A 20,404-nucleotide genomic window follows, 5' to 3' on the forward strand; every position below is an offset into this window, starting at 1 on the left:
GCCTCAGTTTGTGAGTTGGAGCAGAGCTTTATACTTGCTATGAATTAATTGCGTCAGAGGATTATCTGATACTGGACAACGGGGTGACCCGTTGGGGCACCCTTTGAGAGAAGGGTGCAATCTGATGTGACCAGAATGAACATTAAATTTTCCTGAATGCTATTGGTATCGCTTTGCTTTGGAAACTGAAGTAGAAAACCTCAGTTTATTAAAGAAGAACGACGTGTAGCAAAGTGAATATAGCTGCTCCTCATTTAACGAAGGACACTTTTGATGGCATCATTTCTGATTTATCTGCCACCCTTGTGCCTCTCGTTGTCATTCTGGAGACGTGCAGCCCTTTCATCCCCCATCTCTTCATCTCTTCTGCTGTTTGTTGGTTGTCTCTGATCCCGGAGACGTGCATGCCTCTCCTCGTCTGTCTCTTCATCTCTCATCTTTTCTTGCCCTGACTCTTTGATCCTGGAGTCGTGCGGCCCTGGCCTCATCCGATTCTAGTTCTCTCCCTCTCCTTGCCGCTTCCCGACAACGTTTGGCGTCATCTCACGACCATAATGTCCCCCTTCCCTTTCCACGCCACATAATTAGGCTGACCATTTTTTTTTACCCTAATGCTGGATAGAAGGTACGAAGCAATATAACACCAAAGCATGCTGATTATTCCTGATGATGTGGTTGGCACTCTCCTAAATGGACATGATATAGTCACCGCTGTCCTTTGACTGCAGCAGAGGGTTTTATGGGTGTCTTAAAGTACGTCATTACAATAAGATTTAATTACCTCTTATGGATGAGTGGCAGTTAGATCTGTCCCAATCCTGCACATGCTGATGGTGATGAGCAGAATGTAACCCCATGAAATAGAGCTGCCCTGCCCTTTTGCTCCAGTAGGTGTCGCTGCTGAGACTGGCCATGCGCATGCATTGGGCTGTTGCGTCCTGATTTCCATGATGGCTGATCGGCTCTCGGGTTAAATGGGAGCCTTTTGATTTTGGCGAATGAGCAATTTTATACAAATATATAACCCTGAACTTTGCCTGCATTCTGTAAGTTAGCACATTTTAATTCGATTTAGCCAAAAAAAGTGCCGCTGTAATGCACCGTTTGCGTTAATTGGAGGTCACAAACAGACAGAGCATGAGAGTTTTAGTAGTATATAGATCTTTTGAGAGTAATGACAACACCTCAGTGGCCAAAAGGGCAGAGGAAGGAAACAAATTATTTTGAACCTGTGAAAATTCTGAAAGTGCCTAGTAAGCAATTAAGAACATCGTTCTCATCAATAACTATTGAAAACTTAAGTTGTACTACAGAGTTGAATGTGTGTAAAAAAAATTGACGGGCTGTATGCACAGGATGGTCTGCAAGACTTCAAACTCCACATTATAAAAACTTGAAATGAATAGGTGACTTGAAAAATTTACGCAGATGATATTTAAACAAATATCAACATTTAAACAGCTAAATTTCTAAGCAGCGTAGTAGGGTAGACCCAACCATGCAATTGGGTCCCCCTCAAATAATATCCAGCAAGGCCAGAGCACACCGTGCCACCTATGTCTTGGGGGAAAGCTGAGTTCACGTGATGGACGCCTGCTTCCAAAATGAACAGGGACGACCCAAGAGGTTGGAGTCATTGTGGGAAACAGGCCAGAGAAGGCGTGAAGATACTATGCAGCGTTGGCCAGGCCATCAAAGGGAAAGGACAGTAGCTGGCGTCAAGGTAGAAAGCAGATCTCTCCCTGCAGCAGGAAGGTCTGAAAAATGGTGCAGGATCACGCATTTCTAACCCTACTGCTGCGGCTATACAAGAGGTCGACTAGGCTCTTGCATGTGTAACGTTCAGTTATATTGGCTCGTATATGTCTAGGGGAAATCCCACCCAGCGCCTGCCTCACCACTTCCCACGGGGTCAGTGGGCACCCGAATCAATCCCAAACATCAATCATCAGCCAGCACATCCAGTAAATTTTAACGTACACTTTATAGATATTACTAATTCTATGACATCACTATGGATCCACCGGGGAAAGCCATAATGAACAAAGTACTTCTCCCATAACACTTTCGCCACTGTAGTCGCTTTCTGGTCCTTAGTAGGAAAAGCCTGCGCATATCTAGTGTAGTGATCCGTGAGGACCAAGACATTCGCGGTGTTGCTGGTGTCTGGCTCAATAGACAGGAAATCCATACACACCAGGTCCATGGGTCCTGCACTCTGCAAGTGGGATAACGGAGTCGCCTGCGCAGGCAAGGTCTCCCTCCTGACGCAACGGCTACAGGTCTTACAATATTCTTCCACCTCCCCCCTCATCCAGGGCCAGTAAAACCAGTCCCTGAGTAATCCATAGATCTTCTCTACCCCCAAGTGCCCGGAATCATCATGTAGAGCCTGGAGCACAGTCTTCCGATACTTCTCAGGCATGACCAGCTGCCAGCGCCGGGGGTGGTCCGGGGGCGACGTGACCCGGTATAAGACGTGGTTCTTCAGCTTCAACCGAGGCCACTCCTTCAGGAGTAGGGGAACGGAGGCATGCTTCGCCTTCTCCAGCTGCCCCATATCACCCTGGCTAACCGCGTACCAGGTAGTGCCAATGCTCGGGTCATCACGCTGAGCCACCCCCACTTCCTGGGGGCTCAATTCCGGCAGCTGCCTGTTCCTCAGAGCAGTCACATTACAGTAAACAGTGGGCAGCGCGTCATCGTCAGCCCCCAGTTGATCTACTGCCCGATCCATTCCCATCGGGGCTCCTACTTCCCCGTCGCTCCCAACTTGACACATGACCTTTACTCCCAGGGCAGGGACACACTTCCACTCCTCAGCCGTGCCCGACTCGTCATGCGCCCGACGAGATAGAGCATCTGCATTGATGTTCTGACTCCCCAGGCGGCACTTCAGGCTGAACTCATAGGCAGACAAGGCTGCTAACCACTGGTGCCCAGTAGCGTCCATATTTGCCGAGATCAGGGTATAAGTGAGGGGTTTGTTGTCAGTTCTCACCTCAAACTGGGTCCCATGTAGACAGTCACTCAACTTGTCGACCACCGCCCATTTCAACGCCAAGAACTCCAGCTTGTGAGTGGGATAGTTTCTTTCAGATGGCGACAAGCTCCGACTGACAAATGCCACCGGCCTCAATCCGTTTCCCTGTTCCTGGTACAGGACAGCCCCCAGACCCTCGTGACTGGCATCAGTGTGTAGAACATACGGCTTCCGGGGATCAGCAAAAGCCAACACTGGGGCCTGAGTCAGCGCCCTTTTTAGAGATTGGAACGCCTCCTCACATTGAGCATCCCACCTCAATCCAAAGGCTCTCCTGGGTTCAAGTATCCTCCTACCTCCGACCCTCGGTCTCCCTTCCTCCTCCTCCCCACAGGTGGATAGCCACACAGCAGCTGGTTCAATGGGTGACTCATTTTCACATATCCTTTCACGAATTGCTGGTAATATCCACAAAACCCCAAAAACGAGCGTAATGCGCTCACCTTCTGAGGTCTCGGCCAGGTGGTGACTGCGGCTATCTTACCCGGATTGGTGGCCACTCCATTTCGCGAGATTATGTGCCCGACATAGCCGACCGTCGTCTTACAGAACTGATATTTATCCAGGGAAAGTCTTAACCCTTCCTCCTTCAGCTGACTCAGCACCTTCAGCAGCCGCTCCTCATGCTCCTCCAACATAGATCCAAACACTATCAGGTCGTCCAGGTACACCAATACCTCCAGCAGGTTCATGTCCCCCACTTTCCTCTGGAAGGTGGCTGGGGCCCCCGATATGCCTTGGGGCATTCGTTCGAACCGGAAAAACCCCAGGGGGCAGATAAAGGCCGTCTTCTCTTTATCGAAATCCGGTAATACCCACTCCGCAAATCCAATACACTAAACCACTGCGCCCCACTTAAACAGGCCAATGCGTCTTCCACCCTCGGGACCGTATACTGGTTGGGGACAGTGCGCCGGTTCAGAGTCCTGTAGTCCACACACACACGTACCTTCCCATTTTTCTTCCTTGCCACCACTATGGGGGACGCATAGGGGCTTCGGGACTCCGCAATAATCCCTGCATCCTTCAACTGCCACACATCTTCCACATCTGCTGGGGCCAACCGCCGCGACCTCTCCCTAAACGGGGTGTCATTTGTCACCCGAATGGTGTGCCGAGTGCTCTTGGAACACCCTACATCAAACTCGCCCTGAGAAAAGACATCCCCTAACTTCAGCATCTTCTCCACCAGCCTGCTCTTATACACCGGCGGTACAGGGGAATCTTCAAAATTAAAGGCCTCCTCGGTCAGCCCCGCCCCCCCCCCCCCCCCGTTCTCCAATAGTTCTCCTCCAGTGGGCCTCACGGGGGCGCTAGACATCACCGGTCACTGGGAACAAGTGCGCGAGGGGCATCCCGCGCTTAAAGGTGATCTCCCACTCCGTTATGTTCCTTACCATCACCCCCATCTGCCGTGCCTGTACAGCTGAGGGCCTCTGCAACTCAGGTCTCACCAGTGCTCCAGCCGGGAACCGGGACTCCCTTTCCAGGTCATCTGGGGCGTCTACTAGCAGGGCCTCGCCCGCCGGTACTCCGGGGAATCTGGGGGTCCCCATCACTAAGGCCGCCTCCCCTGGCCGTATCACCTTAGGCCTCGCCTGAGTGCACCACATCGTCCCTCGTTTGCACTCAGGATCCAGCCCCTGGGGGTCACCCACTCCTTCATACACCGCTCGGAACACTGGGTGTACCGAGAGGGTCTCCAGAAAGTTCTCCCCCGCCTTCTTCTTACAGGCTTCCAAGAGCAGTCGCACCAGACGGGAGTTAGTCCCCACTAGCAGGGCAGCACCACCGGTTTCCACCGGGTCCGGACAGACCAACACCAGTGTCTCAAAGGCTTCCGACGCTCCCACATCGCCCTCCGAGAATTCCAATCTCACTGACAAGTACCCATCGTATGGGTAATCACCGTCACTTATGCCCCAAATCTCCAGTGCATTAAATGGGGTTACTGGCAAATACTTCGGATATTTGTTGTAAAACGACCGGTACAGAAAGGTAACCTGCGATCTGGTGTCAAGGATGGCTTTCGCAAAGACTCCCTCTATCCGTAGGGACACGCTGGAACGGGGTCGCACCAGTCCATCCGGAATTTGGGCTTGTACTTTCTGGGGTTCCATAGCTGTTTTCTGGGAACGTGTTCCTCCCGAGACTCCAGTCCGTTCCCTCACTGAGCCTCTCCTAAGTTTCCCGACACCTCTCCCTTCTTAGTGGCCCGCAGGCCCTCCCCCCTCGGAGCATCTCGTCTCTCACAATCCCTCCGCAAGTGACCCGCTTCCCCACAGCTGTAGCACGTTCCCACCGGAAATGCCCCTCCCTCCCACAGTTATAGCACCCGCTACCCGCCACCTCTCTCCTCCCGGGGACCCCTTGGATTTCTCTGATCTCACCCCGGCTACCACCTCCTGAACCGCTGAAGACCGTCCCCGGGGGTCCGAGCCTCCTGGTCGGCCCGAAGCCTTCTCCTCCGCCCGTACCTCTCTAATCAACTGCCCGAATGATGGAGGGGGCTCCTCTTATATGACTGCCGGATACTCCAAGCCACCCTGTCATCCTCCCGGGAACCTTTACATACCTGGCTCATCCTCAACTTCGCCACTTCGTCCTCCCTCACTACCCCTTGGCACCGCAGCCCCGTAAGTTTCCCTTCCAGCCGGAAAATGTATTCTGAGAGCTTTTCCCCTCTTCTCTGCCCCATCTCTTGAAACTCTGCTAAATGTTGCCAGGGATCTCCTGACAGTCCAAACACTTCCTTCAAAGCGTCCAAACACTCCGACAGGGAAGCCGAAGGGCGTTCCGCTCTCAAATCGCGGACAACACGGGCCGCCCCGCCCCTTAAGCTTTCCATCAATCGCTGTCTCTTTTCCTCATCCGAAACTGGCCACACCTCTAACGACTGGGACGTATCCTCAACCCAGGTCTCATATTCATCCTCCCCTTCCGGGGTGGGCCTGGCTCCCGAGAAAATTCTCAGCTTCGGGCGGAGCCCCTCAACCCTTCTCGCCAGGGAGGTAATGGCAGCCGCTAACTTGGAGATCTCAGCCCTAACTGGAGGACGGGGCCTGGCCAAGCCTTCCCACTCCACACCTCCACCCCTGGCTACTGGCACCTTCCCTGGGGCCTCAGCTAGCTCCTCCTCCGGCACCTCCACACTTGCGTCCTCGGGGAGGGTGTGGAGACTCCACGGCCCCGCCTCCCCCTGGACGTGGACTGTCGCTGCTAGTTCCAACGTCATGACGTCGGCACTCGTCCGCACCAACATCCAGCTGGACTCCAGTTCTTTCCCACACCTTCTAGCTGTAAGTTCTACCTGCCCGATACCTTTAATCAAACTCAACCCTCGCACCAGTACCTCTACCGGAATGCGATAATCGACCCCACTTAGCACGCATGCATGATTCACCGGTACCTCCTCCCATTCACACCAACTTACAATCCATCTTCGCACTACTTAACACGACGACTATACAACTTTACCGAAAATCCAGATCCGGACGACCCCCCCACTTGTAACGTTCAGTTATATTGGCTCGTATATGTCTAGGGGAAATCCCAACCAGCACCTGCCTCAACGCTTCCCACGGAGTCGGCTGCCGCCTGCATCAATCCCAAACATCAATCATCAGCCAGCACACCCAGTAAATTTTAACAAGTACACTTTATAGATATTACTAATTCTATGACATTAATATAAATTCGATACAGAGAGGGAAGTAATGAAAAAAAGGCGCCAACGCTTATCAAAGTCCAAGTTCTTCGTGCGCAACCGTTGGAGCTCAATCGATTCCTGACGACCACTGGAATCCTGTCGACTCACGGCTCGGGACCACCCGGAGTGATCGACCGGAGCCTCTCCACACGTCCGCCATCCTCCCCGTCTCTCCTCCGACGCCCCATCTCTCCCCCGACTCCCCGTCTCTCCCCCGTCCTCCCCGTCTCTCCACCGTCTCTCCGTCTCTCCCCCGTCTCTCCTCCGTCCTCCCCGTCTCTCCTCCGTCCTCCCCGTCTCTCCTCCGTCCTCCCGGTCTCTCCACCGTCCTCCCCGTCTCTCCTCCGACTCCCCGTCTCTCCACCGACTCCCCGTCAAAAACCCCACCCACCATCCTCCCCGTCTCTCCTCCGACCCCCCCGTCTCTCCACCGTCCTCCCCGTCTCTCCTCCGACTCCCCGCCAAAAACCCCGTCCACCGTCCTCCCCGGCTCTCCTCTGACTCCCCGCCAAAAACCCCATACACCGTCCTCCCCGGCTCTCTACCAAAAACCCCCGTCCGCCATCCTCCCCGTCTCTCCTCCGACTCCCCGTCTCTCCAACGTACTCCCCGTCTCTCCACCGACTCCCCGCCAAAAACACCCACACATCCGCCGTCCTCCCCGTCTCTCCTCTGACTCCCCCCAAAAACCCCATCTCTCCTCCGACTCCCCCCCCCACCAAAAACCCTGTCCACAGTCATATGATACAGCATTGTATCCAAAAACAAAACGATACATGACCACCCATTGGCTAATAGCACCCTGCTGTCTATAATAACCCAAGCAACTGTCTAGTTAGAGACTTTCTCAGCATTCCCCAGTATAACATAACAAAGAAGCCATTTTAAATTTAACAAAAAAAAAGACCCCGTGGATAATGAAGCCCGCAACTGATGCACCATCATGGATTCTTACCCCTGCTGCTGAGGCTACACAAGAAGTTGGCTAGGCTTTCGTGTGGATAATGAAGTCCGTAAGTCCGCAGTAAGGAGATAAAGGGGATGACTTTACAGGAAGCAGAGTGAGAAAATTCCTGATCCATGTGACATTGGGAAAGCCCACCAATAGAGACAGAGGGAAAAAGATGTGCAAGGTAGGTTAAGTTTATATTTACTTTACCTTTTGTCCATCATATACTGTGGTACTGCTGCCAAAAGCTAACCTTCATGGTATTTACACCCTGGGTATGTTGTCACAGGCAATGGCAAACAATGGACTTCAACTTGAAAAGCATCTGGCATCACAAGCAGAGTCAAAGAGGGGCACTGAATAGGGCAGCAACAAAACACGTTCTGCATGTGACTGGTGCTACACGGTGTAGCAGAGGCCCAACATCAGACAACTTGTAGCTCCATTCATTTTCTTTTAGCATGATACAGTTAGGAGAATGTTGCAGGCGTTGGGCGGGCGCGCAGGAGCTGCAGCAACTGAGGGAACACAAGGTCCTTCTGAAGAGAAAGAAAGGGAACCCAACTACCTGAAATCACCAAGTCATAGGTAAAAGCATGGAGTGATTTGCACTGTGCGCTCTGCTTCCGAAGCTCTCTTACTTTGGAGTTTTGAGTCCTGAAGAACTGAAGGTTTCCATTCTCAGTCTGTATTTTTGTGCTTTGGATGATTATTGTGGCAGCACCTCATTTCTGACGCATCAGGGGCAGTATTATTTACTGGACACGTTTGGAATGTCCATAGCTCAGGGATTACTTCAACTGCCAGGTTTCACCAGCAGGCCTTCCTGGCTTTCAGGATCTCCATAAATGAGAGGAGCAGAATTAGGCCATTCCAATCCATCCAGTCTGCTCTACCATTCAATCATGGAAGATGTATTATTATTCCCACTAAACCCCATTCTCCTGCTTTCTCCCCCTATCCTCCGACACCCTTACTAAAGAACCATCACCCCCTGCTTTAAATGGATCCTATGACTTGGCTACCACAGTCATATATGTCAATGAATTCCACAGATTCACCACCCTCTGTCTAAAGAAATCCCTCCTATCTTCTGTTCTAAACAATGTTCCTTTATTTTGAGGTTGTATCCTCTGGTCCTAGACTCTCCCACTATTGGAAACATCCTTTCCACATGCACTCTATCCAGGCCTTTCAATACTTGCTTTGGTTCAATGACATCCCACCACCCCACACCCCCATCATCCTTCCAAATTCTAGCACGTACAACCCTAGGACCATCAAAAGCCCCCCCCCCCCCGTATATTAATGCTTTAATTCCCAGCAACTAGTGATTTAAAGCTCCCATTTAGTCACCACATAGCACTTTATAGAGTAGTACAGCACAGAAACAAGCCCTTCTGCCCATCTAGTCTGTGCTGAGCCATTTAAACTGCCTACGTTCATTGATCTTCATCAGGATCATTGCCCTCCATATCCCTACCATCCAAGTACCTACCCAAACTCCTCTTAAATGTGAAAATTGAGCTCACATACACCACATACGCTGGTAGCTCATTCCACACTCTCACGACCCTCTGAATGAAGAAGTTTCCCCCTTATGTTCCACTTAAACTTCTCACCTTTCACCCTTAACCCATGACCTCTGGTTGTAGTCCCACCCAACCTCAGTAGAAAAAACATGCTTGCACTTACCCTATCCATACCCCTCATAATTTTGTATATCTATCAAATCTCCTCTCAATCTTCTACGATGTAAAGAACACATTCCTAACCTATTCAATTTTCCCTTGTAACTCAGGTCTTCTAGACCCAGCAACATCCTTGTAAATTTTCTCCGCACACTTTACTGTAAGTAAGTGACCAGAATTACACACAGTACTCCAAATTAGGCCTCACTGTCTTAAACAACATAACATCCAATCTTCTGTACTCAGTACATTGATTTATGAAGGCCAGAAGCTTTCTTTATGATCCTAACTCCCTGTGACACCACTTTCAATTAATTATATACACGTATTCCCAGAACCCTTTGTTCTATCATACACCACAGTGCACTACTGTTCACTGTGTAAGACCTACCCTGGTTGGTCCTACCAAAGTGCAAAACCTCGTACTTGTCTGCATTAAATTCCATCTGCCATTTTTCAGCCCATTATCGCAGCTGGTCCAGATTCCACTGCAAGCTCTGATAGTCTTCCTCACTGTCCACTACACCCCCAATCTTGGCGTCATCTGCAAATTTGCTGATCTAGTTAACCACATTATCATGTAGACCACTGATACACATGACAAAAAACAAAAAACCCAGCACTGATCCCTGTGGCACTCCATTAGTCACAGGCCTCCAGTTGGAGAGGAATAATCTACTACCACTCTCTGGCTTCTCCCACAAAGGCAATATTTCATTCAATTTACTACTTCATCCTGAATGCCAAGTTACTGAACCTTCTTGACCAACCACCCATGTGGGACCTTGTCAAACACCTTACTAAAGTCGATGTAGACAACATCCTCCACTGCCTTGCATTCATCAACTTTCTGGATAACTTCCTTGAAAAACTCTAAGATTGATTAGATATGACCTACCATGCACATATTCTTCATCAGTCCAGGTCTATCCAAACAATTAGCTAACCAGTCCGTTAGAATACCTTCCAATAACTGTCCCACAACTGATGTCAGACTCACTGGCCTATAATTTTCTGATTTCTGTTTGGAGCCTTTTTTAAACAGTGGAACAACACCGACTATCCTCCAATCCTCAAATACCTCTGCTGTCACTAAAGATGTTTTAAGTATCTCTGCTAGGGCCCCTGCAATTTCTGTACTTGCCTCCCATAGGGTCTGATAGAACATCGTGTCAGGTCCTGGGAACTTATCCACCCTGATTTGCCTCAGGGTAGCAAACATCTCCTCTTCTGTATTCGTACAGGGTCCATTAAGTTGATGCTACTTTGCTTCACTTCTATAGACTCTGTGCCTATCTTCTGAGTAAATATAGATGTAAAAAAAATCCATTTAAGATCTCTTCCATCTCTTTTAGCTCCACACACGAATTACCATTCTCATCTTCCATGGGACCATTTTTGTCCTTTGCAATCCATTTGTTCTTAGCAATCCATTTGTTCTTAACGTATCTGCAGAATCCTCCATGATTCTCCTTCACCTTGTCTGCTAGAGCAACTTCATGCCTTCTTTCGGCTTTCCTGGTTTTTTTTCTTGTGTTCTCTTGCATTTCTTGTACTCCATAAACACCTAGTTTGTTCCGACTTGCCTATAACTGCTATGAACATCCCTTTTTCTCTTAACCAGGGCCTTAATATCTCTTGAAAACCAAGGTTCCTACACTTGTTATCTTTACCTTTTATTCTGACAGGCACATACTTCGTACTCTCGAAATTTCAGTTTTGAAAGCCCCCCCACTTTCCAGGTACACCTTTGCCAGAAAACAGCCTGTCCCAATCCAAACAAGTAATATCGAAAATGACAACTTAAGTAACACGATTTTTATTAGAACATGAGATGTTTGAATGTTTTAGATTGCATTTTCTGACAACTTTCCACAGAGCGATCCAGTTCAGAAACGTGCCCTTTGCCCCAGCGAGGCTGCAACTGTCATCAACACCCATTGAGTCTATTCCTATGATGCTCCATCTTTATTCTCTGCCCCCACTGTTCTCATTAAATGTTCCAAACTTTACCACCCACCACACTAGGGGTATCTCACAGCAGCCAATAACGAACCAACCTGCAGATCTTTAGGACGTAGGAGGAAACTAGTGCATCTAGGAGAAGTTTCACACAGTCACCAGAACATTCAAAACCCATACAGACAGTACCCAAGGTCAGGAAAGAGCCTGGGACTCTGGCACTGTGGGATGGCTGCACCACTGGCCCTGGAACCATCTGCGGTGTCAATGACAGAGAGTGAATAGTATGTCTTACTCTACTGTATACTAACTCTTCAACATTTAAAAGAAAATAAAGCACTCCAGAGGGACGGGAAAATAGATCAATCTAGAGCATGAGCAAGTCGAGGCAGAGATCACCTTTTCTTAAAAAAAAGTGTATAGATAGGCAGATGGTTTCAAAGAAGGGAGGAACAGAAGGGAGTTTAACAGACATGGAGAAAAATTCATTACCATCTCCATCAGGATCCACTGTTTTGAAATAGTGCTTGTTTTCTTCAGCAGCTTGTTGAAAATGTTCCTCCGTTTTCTCCATAATCCATCGCTGCATCTCGCTTGCACTAATTTTCTTATCAACGTTGGCATCGACCCTGTAGATGGAAATACATTAAAATGATGAACACTGACTAACGGTACAAACAAGAAAATTCAGCCTTTGGGTCCACTGACACGGTCTGACGTCCTGGAGGCAAATCTCAAAGGCACTACACTGAAGGATCAGCAACTGTGGGCTGAATTGGTCAGTCTTCCTCCAGTACTGACTTAATCATTCACTAGACTGGCCTTTTTTGGTGAGTACTTGTCTGTCAGGTATCCAACGTTCTCTTCCCTTCAAAAAGCATTATTTGAACACTGACATCACATGCTATTAGTGAAGAAGGGTGTCTACTCTTTGGTTTTTACTACAAGATTATAGTTTCCTTTTTGGAAAGCTTGAATGCAAATGAGAAGCCCTAAATGGTTATGGTGCATAACATTAAATAATTAATTTATTTTAACAAAATAAGCTTTAATTGCAATAAAAAAAATTTACAAGAATAAACCATGCGATGTCTTTTCATTAACACAAGAAAATCTGCAGATGCTGGAAATCCAAGCAACACACACACACAATGCTGGAGGAACTCAGGTCAGGCAGCATCTATGGTCCTGATGAAGGGTCTTGGTCCGAAATGTTAACTGTTTACTCTTTTCCATGAATGCTGCCTGGCCTGCTGAGTTCCTCCAGCAACCCTGTGTGTGTTGCAATGTCTTTTCATTCTTTACGTTCTCAGTCAATGCAACATTGAAAGTGCCAGTCAGCAGCATTCCTCCACGAATATCCTGGTGCGCTGGCAAACCAGCAACTTCTCAGACCAAACATGAGGAAATCTGCAGGTGCTGGAATTTCAAGCAACGCACACAAAAAATGCTGGTGAACGCAGCAGGCCAGGCAGCATCTATAGGAATCCAAGGGTCTCGGCCCGAAACGTTGACTGTACCTCTTCCTATAGATGCTGCCCGGCCTGCTGCGTTCACCAGCACTTTTTGTGTGTGTTACTTCTCAGACCAATTGTTAAGTTAAATGGGTTACATTTTCCAGGCTATATTGTTGCCTTCAAAAGATTTAAGCAAATGGGCGACAGCTCTTGTTAAGTGATGTCTGTGTTTCCAGATGACCTTGAGGTTATCTATCAGAAGGAGACTATCTTGCCAGCCAAATTATAATTTGAGAAGGGAGAAAGGTTCAAGGCACTGGAAGGGCCTCTTTTTGTGCTTGAGAGTGTGGAATGATTTAAAACAGCCTGATAGTAGACCCCTGGGCCTACTGCTGATCAAATGCTGTATCTTTAGCTTGGGAAGTTGGCACATTTGTGTGTTAGGGTGGTCATGGTTTTCTGGAAGGTGAGTTAGCAAGTTTTTAAGAAGCACAAGAGGCTGTGGTCAGTGGTCACATGTCAAGGAGTGGCACAAGAAATGCTTAATCATGGGATACATAAAATTCAGGGAATTTATTATTTAAACATACAGCAGAGTAGCAAGCCCTTCCAGCCCAACAAGACTGTGCCACCCAATTACACCCATGTGACCAATTAACCGTACGTCTTTGGAATGTCAGAGGAAACCGACACGATCACAAGTGGAACATACAAACACTTTACAGGCAGAGACTGGATTTGAACTGGCACTGTTATAGCTTCGCGCTACTGTGTCGCTCCCAACCACTACTGGAAGTTCGTCCTTGAAATGGAAATAGCCAGACATGGTATCTAAAGACTGCAATTGAAATAAATAAAAATGGGGAAGAATCAGAATGCTTCTGCAATAACTTTCTCACATTGTGACATTTGAAACCTGTCCCTTTCTCCACAGATTGGAATGGGCTATTAGGTAATTAAGCTAAGTGGTTGGGCTAATGCTCAGATGGCAATCTGAAACCGGCTTTGAAAATAAAAGTTACAATAACCTATGTTCAAAAGGGAAGAAAATCTGCTGATCAAAGCAGAAAGCACTAGGAACACACTGCAGGCCAAGTGTCATGGCAGCAGGAAGTCTCGGAATTGAGTGGGAGCTGAGATCCAGTCTCCTGTGTGCCCAGCTGTGCCCATTTTTCTAAAGAAAAAACATCAGTGTTCTCTCCAACTTTCAAGTGTACTGGACATTTACCCACCTTCATAAACAAGTTTATCAACTCTGTCTGCAGCCAAACCATGTCCCATCATTCGTGCTTGCAAGCTTAAGCAATCTTGCTAATAGCTCCTAGGTCCAAACTCCTCCATCCATACTGCTGTCAGACATATCTGCAATCCTTGCCTCCTGTACATCCCTGATCTGGATGCCCCGACAAGCCTTCATCTGCCACGGACCCAAGTTCTCAAATTTCTCACTTCGCCTTTCAACCCAACTCCTTAACCAAGCTGTCATTGCTGTACCAAACTCCAATGACTTGATGTCAAATTTTATTTTGTCAATGGTACGTGGATGACACCGGTAAGGCTAGTACTGCTGATCCCTATTTACTTCTTGACCATAGACCAATTCTGACAGTGCTTAAGGGTCAACCGCATGAACAAGTCTGGAAATAAAAAATAATTTCGGCAGATGCTGGAAATCTAAAACAAAAGCAGAATACTGTGGATGCTCGAAACATATTGTCTCTACCCAAAACTAATATGACCAAGTTATAGTCTTAAGGCACTGCATCACAGAAACAGGCTCTTCGTGTCTAGTCCATGCTGAACTATTATTCTGCCTTGTCCCATTGACCTGCACTTGGCACAGAGCCCTCCATACCCCTCCTATCCATGCACTCATGTAAACATCTCTTAAATGTGGTGAACCCACATCCACCACTTGCGCTAGCAGCTCATTCCACACTCTCACCAACCTCTGTGAAGAGGTACCCCCTCATGTTCTCCTTAAATGTCTCACCTTTCACCCTGGACCTCTAGCTCTCATCTCAGCTGGAACGGAGCATGGGGCAGACCGCAAGGATAGCAGATTTCCTTCTTTGCAACATCACCAGGTAGTTGCAAAACCCCATCTGGTCAGGAGCTGACTCTCAAGCTTTAGAGAGCTCACTCATCGCCGCAAGGTTTAATTTTTGTTGTTATTCCTCTCTGCACGTCAGGCACACACTCGGGACCATTTGCCTCAAAGCCTGGTGCTGATGCCACTACACCACTGGGTGGCTAGAGTTGAACTACTTGAAGTTAAATTCCTCAGCTGCAGTGACAAAATCCAAAACCTCTTTGCATTAGTGGTCTGGACCTCTGGAAATTAATGTCTGTGCCGCTGTGATCTGGTTAATTAGTCTGTAAGGTTTCTTGTATTTAATAAATTGAAACATCCACATTGCTGAAGCTGTCTCTATAACCTGGTCATGGTAAATGCAAGCAGGCGTTTTCAACTGAGCCTGGGTGAGGCTGGAACTAGATATCATGGGTTACAAGTGAAAGATGAAATGTTTAAGGGGATCATGGGGGGGAGCTTCTTCACTCAGAGGGTGGTGTGAATGTGGAACGAGATGCTCATGGAAGTGGTGAATGCGGGACTGATTTCAACATTAGAGAGAAGTTTGGGCAAGTACATGGATGGGAGGGTTACAGTCCAGATGCAGGTCAATGGGAAGAGGCAGAATAGTATTTCAGCATGGGCTAGACGGGCCAAAAGGCCCGCCTCTTTGCTGTAGTTCTCTGACAAACTGGAATTCTTAGGCAGGGCTCTGACAGAGAGATCAAAGAAAGCTGCTCCCTTTCAGAAAGGGATACTAGTCTTAAGAGAATTCGGAGAGGCAAATCTTGCAAGAAAATGACTACTTCAGGATAGATGTGTATTCCCAGCATTTTCCACTTTTTTTTAAAATAAGAAAAATCAGATCAAAAGAAAAAAATTACACAAAGCTGGAACAACACATTCAAAAAGGAAACCGCTTTTGGTAAAAGCTACCTAATTGAGTCTGGCTGTGGGGGCGCACTTCACAATTTAATCACTTTTTCCAAACATCTAAGGCTTCTGCCAGTTATTGTTCATTTTCGACGCGGTTGCACTTCATTTCAGCGGACATTTGGGAGTTTTTAGTCCCACCCCCATCAGACACGACTTCAACCCACGGCCCGATTCCAGGCTGCTGCCGGCACGCAGCGTGAAGTTTGTCCTGATGGCAGGTCACAGGTCACCACAGGTGACCATCCACCACAAGCATCATCTTTCACCACACAGCACAGGAAGGATGGATCGCTGGTCCCCAGTGTGATGGAGACGTCCAACAAGTAACAATGGAGATCAAAGAGTAACACACTCAAAATGCTGGCGAGCTGATGAAGGCTCTTGGCCCAAAACACCGGCTGTTTATTCATCTCCATGGATGATGCCTGGTCAATGTCTCCAGCCTTTTGAGTGCTTTACTCTGGATTTACAACACTTGCAGAATCTCGTGTCAATGAAGGTCAAAACCAAGCTGATCCAAAACATTGGGAGTGCCCCTACATTCTCCTCCTCTTCATACATGGAGGGCAGAAATAACTCTACCAAATGCATGCTTGTTTTACGTCAGCACCTTCACACCCAGTCGGTCTACTGATGAGATTACAGGATTACTTGCACAAACTGGGATGAACAAATACTGTACCTTATTATGCCACTCTGATCTTACCAATACTGTCACTAACCTCAATCTGAGTGAGCTGCAATTGTTTTGATGCCCCCAGATAACAGGGTGGAAGGCTTCAAGATGTCCGGGCACCATTTCCACTTGCTGCAATGGCCCTTGCTGGGAAACAGAGCAGCTGGATACCGACCCACACCAAAGGCTCTTGAGTTATTCATTCATTTTTCAGGATTTGGGCACCACTAGCAGAGCCAGCAGCTTTTGTCCGCTCCTGATTTCCATGGGGTGGAGATAGTGAGCTGCCCACAGCCGGGTAGCTTGCCAGATCATGCCAGAGGCCATTTAACCACCCGCTATGATGCCTGGGTACAGATTCTCATAAAGGATCTTCTGAGAATGGTGGCAGATTTCTTCCCCTGGAAGATCCTGAACCACATTTCTTTTATAACAAGAAGCCAGTAGTTTTTGCAGGGGTTTTAACTTTATTTATTTATTTATTGATATTTATGTACTTTATATCGGTTTCCTTCAGATTTTTGATGTTTTCTTTCTTGTGGACGATTGGTAGGTGGGTGGGTGTTCGGTCAATTTTTGTGTGTAGGGGTCTTTGGGGATAATGGTGTTATTGATGTTGTTTTCTGCGAGTGCGAGGGTCGGTGTTTGTTATCGCGGCTGTTTTTCACTGCGGGGGAGGGGAGTTTTTGACACCTGCAAGTTTTGTTTCCTTTCTTTTCGGCGCTGGAAGGAAAGGTTGATGTTTTATCTTTCATCAACACCCATTGCCTTTCTGTATTTAATGGCTATCTAGGGAAGACAGATATCAGAGTTGTGTTGTACATGCATACAATAAAATGAACCTTTGAACCTTTTAGTTATTTAGAAATACAGCACAGTAGCAGGCCCCTCCTGTCCAATGAGCCCATGCTGCCCAAACACACCCAAGTGGCCAACTAACCTACTAACTCGCAAGTCTTGGGATGTGGGAGGAAACCAGAGCACTCGGAAGAAACTCACATGGTCATGGGGAGAACGTACAAACTCCTTACAGGCAGCAGCAGGAATTGAGCCCAGGTAGCTGACACTACAAAGCAATGTGCTAACCATTATACTACTGTGTCACCCCCTACGTTACCGTGCAGTCCAAGCCAACTACTATCTCTTCACCAGGTTGGTTCCGGAGACAACAGGGTTAGACCATGAGGAGAGATTGAGTCGCCTGGGACTGTACTCGCTGGAAATCAAAAGAATGAGAGGAGATCTTATAGAAATTATGAAAGGGATAGATAAGGTAAGAGACAGGAAAGTTGTTTCCACTGGTAGGTGAGACTAGAACTAGGGGACATAGCCTCAAGGATCGGGGGAGTAGATTTAGGACAGAGATGAGGAGGAGCTACTTTTCCCAGGGAGTGGTGAATCTGCAGAACTCTCTGCCCAGTGAAGCAGGGGAGGCGACCTCAGTAAATAGTTTCAAGACAAGGTTGGATAGATTTTTGCATAGTGGGGAAATTAAGGGTTATGGGGAAAAGGCAGGTAGGCAGAGATGATTCCATGGCCAGATCAGCTATGATCTTATTGAATGGTGGAGCAGGCTCGATGGGCCAGATGGTCGACTCCTGCTCCTATTTCTTATGTTCTAACGTTGCTGATTTTCCAAGTTGCTAAACAAGTTATATCCGGCAGTGGGACTTGAACTCAATATCAAACCAGGTTTTACAAGGCGAACCAAAAGACCAAGAGCCTTATTCCACTTCTCTGTTCAGTCTGCAGTCCACTGCTTCAGCTAGAATATAAATTGTCTGGACGCTGGTCACAGGAGTGACTGACGCGTGCCCAGGTCAATGGAGAAAAGCTCAGAGAAACAAAGTGCAGTGCAGGTAGACAAGATGCAAGGTCATAACGAAGTAGATTGAGGGTCCATCTTATTGTACTAGGGGGCATTCAATCGTCTTATAGCAGTGAAGTCGAAGCTGATCTTGAAGATTATGAAAGCTGGAACCAGTATAGTGATATCCTGAAATATATCCAATGTTACTAAAGAGGTGGTGCTGGCAGTGTCGACACACATAAAGGTGGATTAAACTCCCCTAAGGACTGAACAAGTGTATCCGGGAGGATGTGGAATCGATATGGGTAGAGCTGCATAACACTAAGGGGCAGAAAACACTGGTGGGAGTTGTGTACAGGCCACCTAACAGTAGTAGTGAGGTTGGGGATGGTATTAAACAGGAAATTAGAAATACGTGCAATAAAGGAACAGCAGTTATAATGGGTGACTTCAATCTACATGTAGATTGGGTGAACCAAATTGGTAAGGGTGCTGAGGAAGAGGATTTCTTGGAATGTATGCGGGATGGTTTTTTGAACCAACTAGAGAGCAGGCTATTCTAGACTGGGTATTGAGCAATGAGGAAGGGTTAATTAGCAATCTTGTCGTGAGAGGCCCCTTGGGTAAGAGTGACCATAATATGGTGGAATTCTTCATTAAGATGGAGAGTGACATAGTTAATTCAGAAACAAAGGTTCTGAACTTAAAGAAGGGTAACTCTGAAGGTATGAGATGTGAATTAGCTAAGATAGACTGGCAAATGACACTTAAAGGGTTGACGGTGGATATGCAATGGCAAGCATTTAAAGATCGCATGGATGAACTACAACAATTGTTCATCCCAGTTTGGCAAAAGAATAAATCAGGGAAGGTAGTACACCTGTGGCTGACAAGGGAAATTAGGGGTGGTATCAATTCCAAAGAAGGAGCATACAAATTAGCCAGAAAAAGTGGCTCACCTGAGGACTGGGAGAAATTCAGAGTCCAGCAGAGGAGGACAAAGGGCTTAATTAGGAAAGGGAAAAAAGATTATGAGAGAAAACTGGCAGGGAACATAAAAACTGACCGTAAAAGCTTTTATAGATATGTGAAAAGAAAGACTGGTTAAGACAAATGTAGGTCCCCTACAGACAGAAACAGGTGAATTGACTATGGGGAGCAAGGACATGGCAGACCAATTGAATAATTACTTTGGTTCTGTCTTCACTAAGGAGGACATAAATAATCTTCCAGAAATAGTAGGGGACAGAGGGTCCAGTGAGATGGAGGAACTGAGCGAAATACATGTTAGTAGGGAAGTGGCGTTAGGTAAATTGAAGGGATTAAAGGCAAATAAATCCCCAGGGCCAGATGGTCTGCATCCCAGAGTGCTTAAGGAAGTAGCCCAAGAAATAGTGGATGCATTAGTGATAATTTTTCAAAACTCTTTAGATTCTGGACTAGTTCCTGAGGATTGGAGGGTGGCTAATGTAACCACATTTTTTAAAAAAGGAGGGAGAGAGAAACCGGGGAATTATAGACCGCTTAGCCTAACATCGGTGGTGGGGAAAATGCTAGAGTCAGTTATCAAAGATGTGATAACAGTACATTTGGAAAGCAGTGAAATCATCCGACAAAGTCAGCATGGAATTGTGAAAGGCAAATCATGTCTGACGAATCTCATAGAATTCTTTGAGGATGTAACTAGTAGAGTGGATAGGGGAGAACCAGTGGATGTGGTATATTTGGATTTTCAAAAGGCTTTTGACAAGGTCCCACACAGGAGATTAGTGTGCAAACTTGAAGCACACGGTATTGGGGGTAAGGTATTGATGTGGATAGAGAATTGGTTGACAGACAGGAAGCAAAGAGTGGGAATAGACTGGACCTTTTCAGAATGGCAGGCAGTGACTAGTGGGGTACTGCAAGGCTCAGTGCTGGGACCCCAGTTGCTTACAATATATATTAATGACTTAAATGAGGGAATTAAATGCAGCATCTCCAAGTTTGCGGATGACACGAAGCTGGGCGGCAGTGTTAGCTGTGAGGAGGATACTAAGAGGAAGCAGGGTGACTTGGATAGGTTAGGTGAGTGGGCAAATTCATGGCAGATGCAAT

General features: G+C 47.4%; 1 protein-coding gene across 1 annotated transcript in view; it reads right to left on the minus strand.

The window, feature by feature from the left end:
* Positions 1–20,404, minus strand: part of sdf4 (stromal cell derived factor 4) — a 91,552-nt gene that overhangs the window by 32,034 nt on the left and 39,114 nt on the right. The window contains exon 2 of the mRNA XM_063032991.1: positions 11,847–11,983. Within this exon, the coding sequence (XP_062889061.1) occupies positions 11,847–11,983 (137 nt within the window). The remainder of the gene's footprint in view (positions 1–11,846; positions 11,984–20,404) is intronic.

The sequence above is a fragment of the Mobula hypostoma genome, chromosome 25 (genome assembly GCF_963921235.1).
Source record: "Mobula hypostoma chromosome 25, sMobHyp1.1, whole genome shotgun sequence".
Taxonomy (NCBI): domain Eukaryota; kingdom Metazoa; phylum Chordata; class Chondrichthyes; order Myliobatiformes; family Myliobatidae; genus Mobula; species Mobula hypostoma.